The 18,169-nt window shown below is 45.7% G+C and overlaps 1 protein-coding gene across 1 annotated transcript in view; it reads left to right on the forward strand.

Annotated features, from left to right (window-relative positions):
- Positions 1–18,169, forward strand: part of ACSS1 (acyl-CoA synthetase short chain family member 1) — a 68,543-nt gene that overhangs the window by 14,380 nt on the left and 35,994 nt on the right. Inside the window, exon 2 of the mRNA XM_038750879.1 lies at positions 12,115–12,211. Coding sequence (XP_038606807.1) covers positions 12,115–12,211 — 97 coding nt within the window. The remainder of the gene's footprint in view (positions 1–12,114; positions 12,212–18,169) is intronic.

Below are 18,169 nucleotides of genomic sequence, written 5' to 3' on the forward strand. Positions count from 1 at the left end.
TTTTCCATTTTAAATGAGGATTTTTATGTTTCAGTAATCAGTCAATTAATTAGTAGTAGTTATTGGATGCCTGTCATTTGTAGAGCACAGTACTAAGCACTTGGGAGAGGGTATCAAAAATTAGTAGACATGATTTTACAAACTAGAGGCAGGGAGACAGGCACTAAGATAAATTATAGATTGGAGGAGGAAAGGAAAGGGGGAAGGTACATGAGTTCATGGTTGAGTCATAGGAAGAGTAAAATATGTTCATAAGTGTTAGGAGAAGTCAAGATTATAAGTGCTGAGGTGGCATTGAAGTGCTGAAATGGCAGTCCTAATGGGATATAAGCAGCATGGCTCCGTGGAAAGAGCCTGGGCTTTGGAGTCAGAGGTCATGGGTTCAAATCCCAGCTCCACTAATTGTCAGCTGTGTGACTTTGGGGAAGTCACTTTGCTTCTCCGGGCCTCAGTTACCTCATCTGTAAAATGGGGATTAAGACTGTGAGCCCCCCGTGGGACAACCTGATCACCTTGTAACCCCCCAGCGCTTAGAACAGTGCTTTGCACATAGCGAGTGCTTAATAAATGCCATTATTATTATTATTATTATATAAATTGAGAAGATTAGAAAATGATGAGGCCTCCTGGAAGAAGTGTGATTGCAGATTTTCACTAAGGATGGACTCCCAAATTTACTCTGTAGTCCTGACCTCTTCCCTCCTCCCTCTCATTTCCTCTTGCCCCCAGGACTTCTCTACTTGGATGACCCACCTGAATAGCAAACTCAACATGTCCTACTTAGACTGTGAGCCCCATGCAGGGCAGGATCACAATGCTAATTAACCTGAACCTACTCCAGCTCTGAGAACATTGTTTGACACATAATAAGTGCTTAACAAAATATCATTAAAAAAATCAAAAATTAAAATTCTTAACTTCACTCTTAAACTCTCCCCTTCTCCCATCGTTCCCAAAATGGGGTGGCCAGTCACCCAGTTTAACAGTAGCCAGAGCAGTTTTCAGCTGGCCTGTCACCTGCTTGATAGGGATTGAGATCTAGACACCTTTGATGTTTGGTATCATAATTTTCCTCCCTGAGCTCCCTCCCTGGAGATTAGCATCCTCCATGGCTCCCGCCACTGAGTTCAGTGGCTCAGGCCAGGTACTCGAGTTAACACAGATCTGGGAAGAGAAGGCAACAGCTCCGGACTAAGTGAGGGGGTCAAGTTACCCCAGAAACATGCTTCAGATATAGGAGGACATATGCTATCTGTCATTGAACATCATGTTACATGTTATATGTTGCCAACTTGTACTTCCCAAGTGCTTAGTACAGTGCTCTGCACACAGTAAGTGCTCAATAAATACGGTTGAATGTTTATTCTGCCAGCATCACGTGTATGATGCCATGTGCATTTGGTGTCATCCTCCACCTTTGCAGTTATTTAACTATTACAGCCAGTGATAAACCCTAAATCCTAAATCCTTCCAATTCTTCCTCCAAAACACCTCATGCGTCCATTGCTTCTTCTCCATCCAAACATCTATGATGTCAGAGTCCCCATCACAAATGACAGATTAGCATTGTCCCTGAAACTTCAGGACTGAGAACCAGTGCAGATCATCATCATCATCAATGGTATTTATTGGGTACTTACTATGTGCAGAGCACTGTACTAAGCGCTTGGGAGAGTACACTACAACAGAGTTGGTAGATACATTCGCTGCCCACAATGAGCTTACGGTCTAGAGGTGAATGGTTACAAATCCTCAAAAGAGAACATTAAAAGGAACCTACACACAAAATGTATAGATGAACATTGATTCTAGTGCTAGTGGCTTGCCCAGCACCTCTTGTACTCTATTGTCTCTACCCCTAGGGCGCTGAGTACAATGAATGAATAGGCAGTGAAGGGTGCAGCACATTGTGAAGTGCTGGGGTAGTCTTTGCCCACATTAGCTAGGTACATTTTAATAGTTGAGCTGGGTCTCTTGATTATCAGAGCAGCAGAAAGAAATCTGGCTCTCTGGTCCTCAAAAACCTCCAGTGACTGCCCAAATCCCTCAACATCAAAGGAAAATACCTAACCATTGGCTTTTACAGTTCTGTAGCAACTCCCTCCATTTTACAGTCAGCTCTCATTACTTGCTTCTTTCAATCAATCAATCAATCAAATTTATTTATTAAGCACTTACTGTGCTCCGGGCACTGTACTAAGCACTTGGGAGAGTATATGTGACTTTGTGTGTGACTTTGGGCAAGTCACTTAACTTCTCTGTACCTCAGTTACCTCATCTGTAAAATGAGGATTGACTGTGAGCCCCCCATGGGACAACCTGATCACCTTGTATCCTCCCAAATGCTTAGAACAGTGCTTTGCACATAGTAAGTGCTTAATAAATGCCATCATTATTATTATTATATAAAAGAGTTGGTAGATACATTGTCTGCCCACAACAAGCCTACAGTTAGAGGGCATATAGGAGATGGCATTTCTAGCTACTTGCAGGCTCACCTTCTAACTCTATCCTGTCCTGTTCTCATTCACCTCCAATCCCTTACTCATGCTATTCCTCAGGCCTGGAACTCCCTCCAGCTGAGGTCTGGTGGATTTCCACCATTTCTAGCCATCCTAAAATCCTATCTCCTCTAACAAGCCTTCCGTGATTAATTCACTACACTCAAGAGTTATTCATCCAATGGCTAAAGCTAGCAGATATGGATGGCTGTGGATGGCTGTATTATAGACAACTTAACACTTGTATATTTATGTATTTTCATTTGTACATTAAATTATCTATTCTGTTTCCTCTAGACTGTAAGTTTCTTGTGGGCGGAGTTTACCAACTCTGTTGCATTCTACTCTTCCAAGAGCTTTAGTAGAGTGATCTGCCCACAATAAGTGCTCAGTTAATACATTAACTGATTAGTTGATTCTGATTTCACTATTTGTAAATAATTTATGTGTCTCCCCTATTAGACTGTAAGTTCCTTCTGGGCAGGGAATGTGTCTTGTGCTTCTGTTCTCCTTTCTCAAGTGCTTAGCACAGTGCATCACTCTTAGTGAAGCTCAGTAAATTCCAATAATTCAATGAATGCATCATCAGTAGTACTTATAAGTGCCTACTGTGGGCAGAGCGTTATATTAAGTACTTGGGATGTTTGAGTTAGAAAATGTGATCCTTGTGCTCAAGGCATTGGCAATTAAGTTGGAGATACAAATTTAAAATAATTACAGAAAAGAAGGGAAATAGAATGGTCAAATGGATAGGTGATTGAATGCTTTAAAATAGCATATATGTCTCTAGAAAAATACAGAAGTGGATGTAACACAAAAAAACTAGTCAGTGAAAGAGATTGAGAAGGAGCAGCTGGAGAGGTAAAGGGAAAATCAGGAGAGAACTGTGTTGTAAAATCAAAGTTAGGTAGTGTTTCTGGAAAAGGAAGTGGTCTGCAGTGACAAAGGTATGTGAGACAAAAAAGAGGATTAGGATATAGTTTTGGCTGGGAACAGCTCATTGGTGGCCTTAGAAAGGATGGCTTCAGTGGTGTGGATAATAATAATAATAAGAAGAAGAAGAATTATGGTGCTTGTTAAGCACTTACTATGTGCCAAGCACAGTTCTAAGCACCGGGTAAATACAGGTTAACCAGGTTGGACATAGTCCCTGTCCTACAAAGAACTCACACTCTTAAGGGATCAGATTGCAGAGTGTTGGAGGAGAGGAAGTTTCAGGCAGCAGGTGTGTATACAGCCCTTTGGAGGAGTTTGGACAGGAATAGGAACAGGGAGATGAGGCGTGTGGAGCGAACCCAGGAAGACTTACAAACCATTCCTCGTACTAGTATTACTGCTCTTTCTCCTCCTCCTCCTCTGGGTGCCAGTGCACTGGCAGGTTGTGGCTGTCCCCGATGCAGTGCCTGGCCTCCTGCTGGGGCTTACCCGCACTTGTACTTCCCAAGTGCTTAGTACAGTGCTCTGCACACAGTAAGTGCTCAATAAATACGATTGATTGATTGGGGCTAGAGGGAGTATTGCAGATGCAGTGACCCTCAACTTCCAAGGAGAATCCTCTGAGGCAGAAACAGGATGGGGAGTTCCTTGAAGAGGCCAAGACCAATGCAGAACTAGACTTCCCCTTTGAACTGGCCACAGTGGGGAGCTGGACATAGAATAAGAGTGATAATAACAACAACAACAATATTCTCTCATTCTTCCATGTGTAGACAGCAGAGGCCCCAGGTGAACTCTCATCTGGCTTTCCAAGAGCCAGCCCTAGAAACTGGAAATTCTGGAAATTGGAAACTGGCATTCAATCATTGTCAATCAGTGGTATTTATAGAGCCTTTCTGTTTGCAGAAAACTGTACTAAGCACTTGGGAAAGTACAGTACAACAGAGTTGGTAGACACATTCCCTGCCCACAAGGAGTTTGCAGTCTAGAGAAGCAGCATGAGAAGCAGCGTGGCTCAGTGGAAAGAGCACGGGCTTGGGAGTCAGAGGTCATGGGTTCTAATCCCAGCTCCACCACTTGTCAGCTGTGTGACTTTGGGCAAATTGCTTCACTTCTCTGTGCTTCAGTTACCTCATCTGGAAAATGGGGATTAAGACTGTGAGCCCCACATGGGACAACCTGATGACCTTGTATCCCCCCAGCGCTTAGAACAGTGCTTTGCACATAGTAAGTGCTTAACAAATGCCATTATTATTATTACTAGAGGGAGAGACAGACATTAATATAAATGAATAAATTATGACCAAAAAAAAGAAGCAGGAAGTCAGCAAGAAGGCTGATCTGTTGGCTTGGATCCACCCCTTCCTCCCCCTTCTCTGATTGTTTCCCCAGGTAGGATCTGATTGGTGGGAAAATCTTCCTGTTGAATTTCCCACTCCACGTGATGAAATTCAGTCTGATTTTCAGTGTGGAAAGTGGGAGGTATAGTGGGCACTTAGCGGCCATTGTATCTTGTTTCTCATGACAGCAGGTGCTCTGTTTTCCAAGTCTCCTGACCAACAGTCTTGGGCTCTTTCTGTAGCAAAAGCAAAAACTCAACAAAAAGAGTTATCAGAAACTGGGTTGGGAGGGAGGAAGTGAGGGGTACACAGACTGGATGTGATCTCTGGAGTTTGGCATGGAAGGGAGAGAGGCTGGAGTTTCAGTTCGTTTTGAAGTTTTGAATAATAAACTGCCGACAAGTGGGAAGGAAAGCAAGGATTGGATCTGGCAGCGTTTCTCCTGCTTGCTAGTGTAGCTTTTTTCCTTGCTGAGAGCATATGGGGGAAAGCAGGGGGAAGTGAGCAGACTGGAATCCAGGCTTTCAGCTCCAGAAAAATTAGAAGTAAATGGGTGGACCTGTCCCCATGAAAATTGGGAGCAAATGGGTGGTCTCTGGGGATGCGGCTCTGTGACTGAGGGAGTCCCAGTCAGCCAGTCAGTCAAGTGTATTGAGCGCTTACTGTGTGCAGAGCACTGTACTAAGCCCTTGGGAGAGTAGATTATAACAATAAAAAGACACATTCCCTGCCCACAATGAGCTTACAGTCTAGAGTCCCACCTTATCTCCTCCCCCCTGCCCCACCGCCTTTTCGATAGCAGAAATCCCACTTCAGTAGACTTGGGGAAGAGAATAGTTGCTTTGTAAAGTTGCCTCTAATAAAGCTCTTTCTTGGGGAAATTGCCAAACGGGAATCTCAGTTCATGCAGTTGGAGTAGCTTCTTGGGGTTTTCCCCTGGTTCACCTGCCCCTTCTTCACTCCCACAGGGCATGAGGAGAGTAGAGGGCCCAGCAGTGTTCAGGCACTTGACAAATAGTAGGGGCCTGGTTGGCTAATAGAAGCAAATGGGCTCCCTCCCTTTCTTTCTCCCCATCCCTCCCATAAAGGGATGTTCATAATGGCAAAGGGGCAATAATAATAATGATAATAATGATGGTATTTGTTAAGTGCTTACTATGTAAGCACTCTTCTAAGCGCTGGGGCGGATACAAGGTCATCAGGTTGTCCCATGTGGGGCTCACAGTCTTCATCCCCATTTTACAGATGAGGTAACTGAGGCACAGAGAAGTGAAGTGGCTTACCCAAGATCACACAGCAGACAAATGGCGGAGCCGGGATTAGAACCCACATCCTCTGACTCCCAAGCCTGTGCTCTTGCCACTATGCGATGCTGCTTCTCTAAGCAAACTTCTCATGCTTCATCTCCTTCCCCGCTACGTCACTCCTTCTGCCCTTGACTATAGGTAACCCCAGTGGAGGGTGTGTTTGTGTGTGTGTGTGTGTGTGTGTGTGTGTGTGTGTGTGTGTGTGTGTGTGTGTGTGTGTGTTGTATGAACTGTGACTATTCGGTGAATACTCTAAAAGCAGGACACAAGCCCCCACAAAAGCCTCCATTAACATCTGAGGACAGAATAGCCCACAGTCATGGCAGGGGCCCAGAGAGCCGTGAAAAGCAGTTGGTATTGGCTAAGAACTAGGTGTCATTAGAAAGCTGAACAATCAAAATGGGACATTAGGGTTGCTTAGGTGGTAACCCAAAGTGGGTCCCTTCACATCATCCTGGGGCCTCATTCTCATCCTGCCTTTCTCCACCAGAGTGGGAAGGGTACAAATGGCAGTGACCTGCAGCCTCCACAAAACGCAAGGAAGGCTATGGTGGCTGCTGTAACTGTGGCGGTTACTACATGGACTCTGTTTGTGGACTCTGGCCCACAAAGTAACTATCAATCAATCAATCAATCAATCATATTTATTGAGTGCTTACTGTGTGCAGAGCACGTAGTAAGTGCTTGGGAAGTAGAAGTTGGCAACATATAGAGATGGTCCCTACCCAACGGTGGGCTCACTGTCTAGAAGGGGGAGACAGAGAACAAAACAAAACATATTAACAAAATAAAATAAATAGAACAGATATGTACAAGTAAAATAAATAGAGTAATAAATACATACAAACATATATACATATATACAGGTGCTGTGGGGAAGGGAAGGAGGTAAGGCAGGGGGGTGGGGGGGAGGAGGGGGGGAGGAAGGAGGGGGTTCAGTCTGGGAAGGCCTCCTGGATGAGGTGAGCTCTCAGTAGGGCTTTGAAGGGAGGAAGAGAGCTAGCTTGGTGGATGTTGGGAGGGAGGGCATTCCAGGCCAGGGGGATGACGTGGGCTGGGGGTCGACGGCGGGACAGGCAAGAACGAGGCATGGTGAGGAGATTAGCGGCAGAGGAGCAGAGGGTGCGGGCTGGGCTGGAGAAGGAGAGAAGGGAGGTGAGGTAGGAGGGGGCGAGGTGATGGACAGCCTTGAAGCCGAGGGTGAGGAGTTTCTGCCTGATGCGCAGGTTGATTGGTAGCCACTGGAGATTTTTGAGGAGGGGAGTAACATGCCCAGAGCGTTTCTGGACAAAGACAGTCAAATGCATTATACTTTCCCAAGTGCTTAGTACAGTGCACACAGTAAGCCCTCAATAAATACTATTGATTGATTGAGAAGCTTGGAACTCTGCTCCTGTAGCCCCTTCTGCTTTTTTGTTTTTCTTCTCTGGATTTATCCTTCTCTTTCGTATTGTTTTAGTGTTTTCACTGTTTCATCTCTCCTTGTGTGTGTTGGCAGTCCCTCCTCCCCCCATTTTAGTCTTAGATTGTGAGTCCCTTGAAGGTTGGGGACTGTGTTTGCTTCCCTCCAATGTACTCAGTTTCAGGGCTTAGTGCAATGCTTTGAACACAGTAAGGGCTTTATAAATACTATTGCTACTCTACTATTCTAGAAGACCTTTAGCAAGGCTGAGAGCATCCCTCTTTGTAAAAACTTAAGCCTGGAGAAAAGTCCAGAGCTGTCCATCTCCACGTGGGGGGATACAGGATGTTTGTGTTCTCTAAAGGATTTAAAAGGAGCCAAAGGTGTCATAGTTCACAAGCGACAAGAAACAAGGTCAGTGTCTTTGTGATAAAGGACAAAGTGTGAATAGCAGGAGGGAGCTTGTAGGGGCTGGGCTGGTGCTGGGAAGCCTCTTTCTCTAAGGTTTGGGGAGGGGGTGCCTGTTTCAGGGGACACTCGGTTGGCAAGGCTGCATCTCCCTAACCTCAGAGCTCAGTAGGAAGCAAAGAGGCTTTACTGTCCCCTCCCCTCTCCCCTCCCCTCCCCTCTCCCCCTACATCCTCTGGGACAACAGCCTACAGTTTTGAGCAGAGGGAATAACCCCTGATCGGGTACTTGGCCGCCATGGCCGGAGCTTACTTGCCAGCTCACTGGCTTGTGCAGGGGCAGACTGCCCGGCTAAAGGGGCAGCAACAACTACAGCAACCTCTGACTACACTGTACTGTATATAGCTCAGTGTTTAGCATATGGTAAGCACTTAAAAGATACCACAGTTATTATCAGTAGCAGTACTGACTGCAGGCAGGACCAGCTGTCTCTGTAGGTACCATTGCTTCATTTTGAGGGAAAGGATGGGGGAGCAAGTTGCAAGGAGTGAGCAGACTGGGCAGAGCTAACAAGGCAGACAGATCCCGTTTGAGATCTTTTCTTTTTCTGCTTCTCTTTTTTTCAGTTGTATTTGTTAAGCATTTACTATGTGCCAGGTACTGTACTAAGTGCTGGGGTGGGATACAGGCTAGTCAGTTTTGACACAATCAATCAATTGTATTTATTGAGCACTTACTGTTTGCAGAGCATTGCACTAAGCACTTAGGAGAGTACTTAACAAATACCATAAAAAAGAGGCAGGGAGGTCAGCAAGGAGGCTAATGAAGTAGTTAAGGTGGGGTAAGATAAATGCTTGGATTAGTGTGGTAGCAGTTTGGATGGAAAGGAAAGGGCAGATATTAACAGTGGTGTGAAGGTTGAACCAACAGGATTTGGTGACAGATTGAATATGTCGGTTTAATAAGAGAGATTAGTCAAGGAAAATGCCAAGGTTATGGGCTTGTGAGACAGGAAGGATGGTGGTACTCTCTACAGTGATGGGAAAGTCAAGGGTGGTGACAGGGTTTGGGTGGGAAGATAAGAAGATCTGTTTTGGAGTCATTAAGTTTGAGGTGTTGAATAAAGTTGTCCAGAAGGCAGAAGGAAATATGAGACTGCAGAGAAGAAGAGAGATCAAGACTGGAGATATTGATTTGAGAATCATTTACACAGAGGTAGTAGTTGAAGCCAAGTGACACAGACAATGACTCACATGGGACTCATAGTCTTAATCCCCATTTTACAGATGAGGTAATAGAGGCACAGAGGAGTTAAGTGACTTGCCCAAGGTACACAGCAGACAAGTGGTGGAGCCAGGATTAGAACCCAGGTCTTTCTGACATTCAGGCCTGTGCTCTATCCTCTAGGCCAGGCTGCCCTTTGGAAGTTCTTGAGTCTGGTTGGAGGATCTGGGGAGGTGAAGCTGCAAGTCCAGGTCAGACATCTGGGAGGAGATAGTGGCTTCACTCCTGACAGCTTGGGAAGCCAAGGTGCATTAACAATCAATGAATCATTAGTTAGTGCAGAGCACAGTACTTAGTGCTTAGAAGAGTAAAATACAACAGAGTTGGTAGACTCATTCCCTGCCCACAGTCTACAGACATTAAAATAAATTATGGATTTGTACGTAAGTGCCATGGGGCTAAGGGTGGAGTGAATATCAAGTGCTTTAAGGGTACAGATCTAAGAGCATGGGTGATTCAGAAGTGAGAGAGAGAGAGAGAGAGAGAGAGAGAGAGAGAGAAGAGGAAAAGGGATCAATCAGGGAAGGCCTCTTGGAGGAGATGTGATTTTAATAAGGCTTTGAAGATGGGAAGAATGGTGGACTGCTATATAAGGAGTAGGAAGGAATTCCAGTCCAGAGGGAGGATGTGGGAAAGTGGCCAGTGGTGAGATAGATGAGATTGAGGCACAGTGAACAAGCTGGTGCTAGGTGTCTGAGGTGTGAGGACTGTGCTATAGAAGGAAATCAGCCATATAACATAGGAGTGATTGAGCTGACTGAGGACTTTAAAGACGATGGTAAGGATGTTTGATGTGTTTGATCTTTTTGATGTGGAGGTGGAGGTTCTTGAGGAGTGAGGAGATGGGTAGCAGAGTCAAGTAAGGACTAGAATTAAGATCTTGATAGCAGAATGAAGCAAGGAACAGAGAGAGAGGAGGCAGGGATGTCAGTAAGGAAGCTGATGCCGTAGTCAAGGGGAGATATGTATGATAAGTACTTGGATCAACATGGTAGCAGTTTAGGTGGAGAGAACAAGACAGATTTTCGTCATGTTGTGAAGATAGGATTTGGCGACCAATTGAATATGTCCTGGAGTCATGCTGGAAAGTGGAAGGAAAATAAGGAGGAGTGCAGATGGGTCAGAGAGTGGTGGTCATTCATTCAATCATATTTATTGAGCACTTACTGTATGCAGAACACTGTACTAAGCGCTTGGAGAGTACAATTCAGCCACAAATAGAGACAATCCTTACCCAACAATGGACTCAGTCTAGAATGGGGGAAGGCAGACAACAAAACAAAGCAAAACAAGTAGACAGGCATCAATAGCATCTGTATAAATAAATAGAATTATAGATAATAGTAATAATAATGATGGCATTTGTTAAGCACTTACTATGTGCGAAGCATTGGTCTATAGATATATACACATCATTAATACAATAAATAGAATAATAAATATGTACATATATATACACAAGTGCTGTGGAGTGGGGAGGGGCGTAGAGCAGCGGGAGGGAGTCGGGACGATGGGGAGGGGAGGAGGAGCAGAGGAAAAGGGGGACTCAGTCTGGGAAGGCTTCGTGGAGGAGGTGAGCTTTCAGTAGGGCTTTGAAGGGGGGAAGTATGCTAGTTTGGTGAATGTGAGAAGGGAGGGCATTCCAGGCCAGAGGAAGGATGTGGGCCAAGGGTCGATGGCGAAACAGGCGAGAAAGAGGCACAGTGAGCAGGTTAATGGCAGAGGAGTGGCGTGTGTGGGCTGGGCTGTAGAAGGAGAGAAGGGAGGTGAGGTAGGACGGGGCAAGTTGATGGAGAGCCTTGAAGCCAATAGTGAGGAGTTTTTGCTTGATACGAAGGTTGTTAGGCAACCACTGGAGATTTTTGAGGTGGGTGGTGACATGCCCAGATCGTTTCCGAAGAAAGATAATCCGGGCAGCAGAGTGAAGTATAGACTGAAGTAGGGAGAGACAGGAGGTTGGGAGATCAGAAAGGATGCTGATGCGGTAATCCAGTCAGGATATGATGAGTGAATGTACTAACAAGGTAATGGTTTGGATGGAGAGGACAGGGCGATGGTCAGAAGTAGAAGGTGGAGAAGGGGAAGGGAGGGATGTGGCTGAGCAGCCAATTCTAGTCCCAAGATCCCTAGGCCTGCTGCTGATGGGTCTTGCTGACAGGCTGCCTGGTATCTGGTGGTACTGGGGTAGAAATGGGTCATTTTGGCTGCTAGAGAGTCTCATATCAGTCTGAAAGTTTCTGCTTGGGATTAGAAACGCTCCGTGCTTCCTGTGCAGAAATAATAGTTACAACATTTACTTACTGTGTGCTGAGCACCAGGGTAGATGAAAGTTAAGAGGTCAGGGACTGGCCCTGTCCCACACGGGACTCATGGTCTATCTTATCCCCATGGTAGAGATGGTGAAACTGCATCCCAGAAAGGTCAAGGAGCTTGCCCAAGCTGGCATAGTAGGTCAATATCAGCGCAAGGACTTGATCTCAGGTCTCCTGACTACCAGCCCCATACTCCTTCCAATAGGCCACGCTGTCTTGCAGCTCCCAGAGTGGATCACTGAGGGATCCCTGACTCCCTCTCTTGGTTCAGAATCAATGCTTCCCTCCCAACATCCCTGGAAACACAGATGTCACTTTCAAGCCCTAGGACTCTATGGGAGGAGCAGAGTTGGAGGAAGGCTGGGCATTCAAAATAAAAATAGTGGACATAAGGGAGTCTGGAGCTATAGCCATATCAGAAAGGCAGCTGAAATCCTCTTGCTTCTGCTGGCATTGACTGCTTGGGGTCTGCAAGCTCCTCTCAGAGGAAGACAGGGAGTGTTGCCAGCGGCATCCTGGAGTGATGCCCCATTGTGAACAGACCCACCCAATGACAACCTCTTCCTCGCAGATTTCTTATCTATAGAGAAAATATAACTATAAAACCTTTTCTTTTTCATCCAGTGAACTGCTTAGATCGGCACGTCCGAAGGTCCCCGGACAGAGTGGCTTTGATCTGGGAGAGAGATGAACCTGGAACCGAAGTGCGAGTCACGTACAGGTATAGCACTGCCTCCCTGGCATCTTTCCAGGAGGAGCAGCAGGTGATGACCATCTTTTGTGCTGCACCTGTTGCTTTTAGCTGGAGTAGGAAAGCCCCTGTTTGCACATTGACAGAAGTCTTCGTTGGGATTTGCCTGACTTTAACGCGCTTACCTCACGCCTCTGATTTCTAGACTGTCTGATTTAGCTTCAACATGTCGTCTTGGTTTCTTTCGAGGCCTGGAGAAAGGGTATGATGTGTCTGGGTGAGAGAGAGAGTGTGTGTGTGGTGTCTGGGTGAGAGGGGGGCGGGGGGGGGGGGGGGGGGGGGCAGTTCCCTTTGCTCCAGTAATACCTGAAGAGCCAAACAGTACATTTGACACCACCAGGACCTTTCTCAGGTCACAAGCTCCCAGGCTCTGGGATGAATGGACTGTGGACCTTCTCCTCTGGCCACCTCCACTGCTAAGCTCTCAACAATAGACCCTATGGGGAATCCTTTACTGGTTTGTTCATATTACACCGATCAAACTATTACATCTAAGCCCTTTTGGCCATCTCCTCAGTGCTCCTAATCCTGCACTCTGTGGGAACTGAGTGTCTGGGTTGAGATCTTGCCATTTTATGGCCAACTAGCCACTCCAGAAAGCACAGATGAAACTAGCTGAGTTTTTTCATAGGCCATCAGTGCAGACATTAGTGCAGCCGTATCACAATACTAGGAAGACAACAAACAGCACTGTAGATGTTAATCTTTCTTTTTAGGCTGACTTCCCTTTCTTTCCAGAGCCAGTTTGTTCAGTTGTCCAAATGCTGGGTTGGTCATGCTGTTACATCTCAACAACATTTTGCAAGAACAAGCTCCCCAAAGTAGAATAATTTTTCAGTGGCTTTAAATTCCACACCATTAAGGGATACATTGGGCAGCAGCTGTGGGCTTTGGCAGATTGATTGTCTGTCCAAAGCATTTGGCAGCCCGAGGAAAAGCTACAGTGAGCAATTATATGACTTGAAGGATGATGGCCACCAGTGCACAATCATCCATAAATGAGTCTTTCCCACTACTTCGTTTTTGCACAGTCACGCTAATTCAAGTCCATCATCTAGATGATACTGCACATAGATAGACCCCCACATCCTACCCCTTTGAACCTTATGGTTAAAAAGATCAGTCAGTGAAAAAAAAAGCTTTGGTTGATAACATTTATGAGAGCAAAAGGATCAAGAAGTAGCCTTGCTCCAGAATTCTTACCTTCATTCCACTGTAGAGTGGCTGTATGGTATTAACATAACAAATGTTTATGGATAGCGAGACTTGTGAAGAACAGCCAGCGGGTCATTATGATATATCGAGTTGCAAGTCTCACTGAGGTCTTCCTGTTCCTATCACTATAATAATAATAATTCTGGTACTTGTTAAGAGCTTACTGTGTGCCAAGCACTGCTCTAAGCACTGAGGTAGATACAAGTTAATCAGGCTAGACACAGTCCCTGTTCCATCTGGGGCTCACAGTTTTATTCTCCATTTTACAGATGAGGGAACTGAGATCCAGAGAAGTTAAGTGACTTGCCCAAGGTCACATGGCAGACATGTGGTGGAACTGGGATTAGAACCCAGGTCCTTCTGATTCCCAGGCCCATGCTCTGTCCACTAAGTCACGATTCATTCATCCAGTCATATTTATTGACTCTTTTACTGTGTGCAGAGCACTATACTAAGCACTTGGAAAACTACGATACAACAATAAACAGTCACATTCCCTGCCCACAACGAGCTCTGTCTACAGTCGGGGAGACAGGCATCAGTACAAATGAATAAAATTACAGATATGTACCTAAGTGTTGTGGTACTGGGAGAGGGGAAGAGCAAAGGGAGCAAGTCAGGATGACGCAGCAGGAAGTAGAAGATGAAGAAAAGTGGGGCTTAGTCTGAGAAGGCCTCTTGGAGGAGATGTGCCTTCAATAAGGCTTTGAAGGCAGGGGGAGTAATTGTTTATCGGATTTGAGGAGAGAGGGCATTCCAGGCCAGAGGCAGGATGTGGGCCAAGGGCTGGCAGCGAGACAGGCGAGGTTGATGGCGAGACAGGAGAGGTTGAAGCACAATGAGAAGGGTAGCAAAGTATGCGGCCTGGGTTGTAGATGGAGAGAAGTGAGGTGTGGTAGGAAGGGGCAAGGTGGTAGAGTGCTTTAAAGCCAAAGATGAGGAGTTTTTGTTTGCTACGGAGGTGGATAGGCAACCATTGGAGATTTTTGAGGAGTGGGATAACATTCATTCATTCATTCAATCGTATTTATTATCATCATCATCATCAATCATATTTATTGAGCACTTACTATGTGCAGAGCACTGTACTAAGCGCTTGGGAAGTACAAGTTGGCAACATATAGAGACAGTCCCTACCCAACAGTGGGCTCACAGTCTAAAAGGGGGAGAGAGAACAAAACCAAACATACTAACAAAATAAAATAAATAGAATAGATATGTACAAGTAAAATAAATAAATAAATAAATAAATATTGAGCGCTTACTGTGCGCAGAGCACTATACTAAGCGCTTGGGAAGTACAAGTTGGCAACATATAGAGACAGTGCCCTGTGGGGCTCACAGTCTAGGAGGGGGAGACAGACAACAAAACAAAGCATATTAACAAAATAAAATAAATAGAATAGTAAATATGTACAAGTAAAATAGAGTAATAAATCTGTACAAGCATATATACAGGTGCTGTGGGGAGGGGAAAGAGGTCGGGGGGGGGATGGGGAGGTAGAGAGGAAAAAGGGGGCTCAGTCTGGGAAGGCCTCCTGGAGGAGGTGAGCTCTCAGTAGGGCTTTGAAGGGAGGAAGAGAGCTGGCTTGGCGGATATGCAGAGGGAGGGCATTCCAGGCCAGGAGGAAGATGTGGGCCGGGGGTCGACGGCGGGACAGGTGAGAACGAGGCACAGTGAGGAGGTTAGCGGCAGAGGAGCGGAGGGTGCCGGCTGGGCTGTAGAAGGAAAGAAGGGAGGTGAGGTAGGAGGGGGCGAGGTGATGGAAAGCCTTGAAGCCGAGAGTGAGGAGTTTTTGCCTGATGCGTAGGTTGGCTGGTAGCCACTGGAGATTTTTGAGGAGGGGAGTAACATGCCCAGAGCGTTTCTGCACAAAGATGATCTGGGCAGCGGCGTGAGGTATAGACTGAATTGGGGAGAGACAGGAGGATGGGAGATCAGAGAGGAGGTTGATGCAGTAATCCAGTCGGGATAGGAAGAGGGATTGAACCAGCAGGGTAGTGGTTTGGATGGAGAGGAAAGGGCGGATCTTGGCGATGTTGTGGAGGTGAGACCGGCAGCTTTTGGTGACAGATTGGATGTGAGGGGTGAACGAGAGAGCAGAGTCGAGGATGGGTTGCGGGCTTGTGAGACGGGAAGGCCCTACTGGGAGCTCACCTCCTCCAGGAGGCCTTCCCAGACCGAGCCTCCTCCTTTCTCTCCCCCTCCTCCCCCCTCTATCCCCCCGCCTTACCTCCTTCCCCTCCCCACAGCACCTGTATATATGTATATATTTTGTATGTATTTATTACTCTATGTATTTGTTTATTTTATTTGTACATATTTATTCTATTTATTTTATTTTGTTAATATGTTTTGTTTTGTTCTCTGTCTCCCCCTTCTAGACTGTGAGCCCACTGTTGGGTAGGGACTGTCTCTATATGTTGCCAACTTGTACTTCCCAAGTGCTTAGCGCAGTGCTCTGCACACAGTAAGCGCTCAATAAATACGATTGAATGAATGAATGAATGAATGAATGAATGAATAGTGCCATCTACAGTGATGGGAAAGTCAGGGAGAGGGCAGGGTTTGGGAGACATGACCTGAACATTTCTGTAGAAAGATAATCAGAGCAGCCAAGTGAAGTATTAACACTTCTTACCCGTCCCCTTGAAGTGGCTTGCCCCAGATCATACAGCAGACAGGTGACGGAGCGGGGATTAGAACCCGCTTTGTTGGCTTCCAGGCACATGCTCTTTCCCCTTGGCCTTGCTGCTTTGGACAAAAAGACGAGGTCCTAGAACCCATGCAAGGGAATTGATTAGAGCAAGGGTGTTGGCACAGCTCCACCCACACCAAAAGTGTGTTGCTCCACCCCTGCCAAAAGTGTTCACTTTGGGGCCCAGAGTGCCACAAGTAGGTGGGCAGGAATGTAGCACATTTCAAGAGTGTGCAGTAGAACTAGGAGTCTCCAAGAGCCTCATTTTCCAGCTATTTTTCAGGATTCCAACTGAGCCTGTTTGCCACACAAGATGCCTTAGATGTTTCTTCCTCTGAAAACCTTCCTCACTGATTTCCTAAGCCCTAAGAAGAACTCCTCTACTTTTAGTCACTGAACCTTGCCCCCTCCTACCTCACCTCCGTTCTCTCCTTCTACCGCCCAGCCCGCACACCCTGCTCCTCTGGTGCTAACCTTCTCACTGTGCTTCGTTCTCACCTGTCCCGCCATCGACCTCTGGCCCACATCCTACCACTAGCCTGGAATGCACTCCCTCCCTCCTCACATTTGCTGAACCAGCACACTTCGCCCCTTCAAAGCCCTACTGAAAGCTCACTTCCTCCAGGAGGCCTTCCCAGACTGAGCCCCCCTTTTCCTCTGCTCCTCCTCCCCTCCCCATCACCCCAACTCCTTCCCTCTGCTCTACCCGCCTCCCCGCCCCACAGCACTTGTATATATATGTACATGTTTAAAATTCTATTTATTTTATTGATGTGTATATCCATCTATAATTCTATTTGTTTATATTGATGCTATTGATGCCTTTTTACTTGTTTTATGTCTGTCTCGCTACTTCTAGCCTGTGAGCTCGTTGTTGGGTAGGGATTGTCTCTGTTGCTGAATTGTACTTTTCAAGCGCTTAGTACAGTGCTCTGCCAGCAGTAAGTGTTGAATAAATAAGAATGAATAAATGAGTAAATGAACCCCCACCTTGGTGAGGTTTGAGGCACACATCGGGTCAGGGCTTGTAATTAAAACCTTCTGGATCCTATGAAACTAGCGGAAAAACGTGACTATTTTTAGAAATAAGCAAACAGTTGAGGGCTCAATCCACCTAGATATGTACTGGTATTTTTAGTAGTATTACTCATAACAATAGTAGTGGTAGTAATCAAAGCAGCGTGGCATAGTGGAAAGACCATGTGCCTGGGAGTCAGAGGACCTGGGTTCTGAAGCCAGTTCTGCCTCTTATCTGCTGTGTGACCTTGGGCCAATCACTTAACTGCCCTGTGCCTCAGTTCCCTTATCTGGAAAATGGGGATCCATCACTTGTCCTCCCTCCTACTTAGACTGTGAGCCCCGTGAGGGACTTGATTATCTTGTATCTACCTCAGCTCTTAACAAAAGCAACAATTATTATTATTATTATCATTATTATAATTAGTGGTAGTAGTAATAGTAATAGCAGCATTTAATGAGCATGACTTGGTACAGTGCACTGTATTAAATGCTTGGTAAGTACAGAATAAAGAAGTGATATAGTCCCCATGTACAAGGGGAGCATAAGGGTACAAAGGGAACATAAAACATAAAAATATTTACTGGAAGACCTGGATTCTAAATCTGACCCACCACTTGTCTGCTCTGTGTTCTTGGGCAAGTCACTTCACTTCTTTGTGCTTCAGTTACCTCATCTGTAAAACAGGGATTAGTACTGTGAGCCCCATGTAGGATATAGACTGTGTCCAACTTGATTCATTCATTCATTCAATTGTATTTATTGAGTGCTTACTGTGTGCAGAGCACTGTACTAAGCGCTTGGGAAGTACAAGTTGGCAACATATAGAGACGGTCCCTACCCAACAGTGGGCTCACAGTCTAGAAGGGGGTGACAGACAACAAAACAAAACATATTAACAAAATAAAATAAATAGAATAAATATGTACAAATAAAATAAATAAATAGAGTAATAAATACGTACAAACATATATACATATATACAGGTGCTGTGGG

Source organism: Tachyglossus aculeatus, chromosome 9 (genome assembly GCF_015852505.1).
Source record: "Tachyglossus aculeatus isolate mTacAcu1 chromosome 9, mTacAcu1.pri, whole genome shotgun sequence".
Classification (NCBI taxonomy): Eukaryota; Metazoa; Chordata; class Mammalia; order Monotremata; family Tachyglossidae; genus Tachyglossus; species Tachyglossus aculeatus.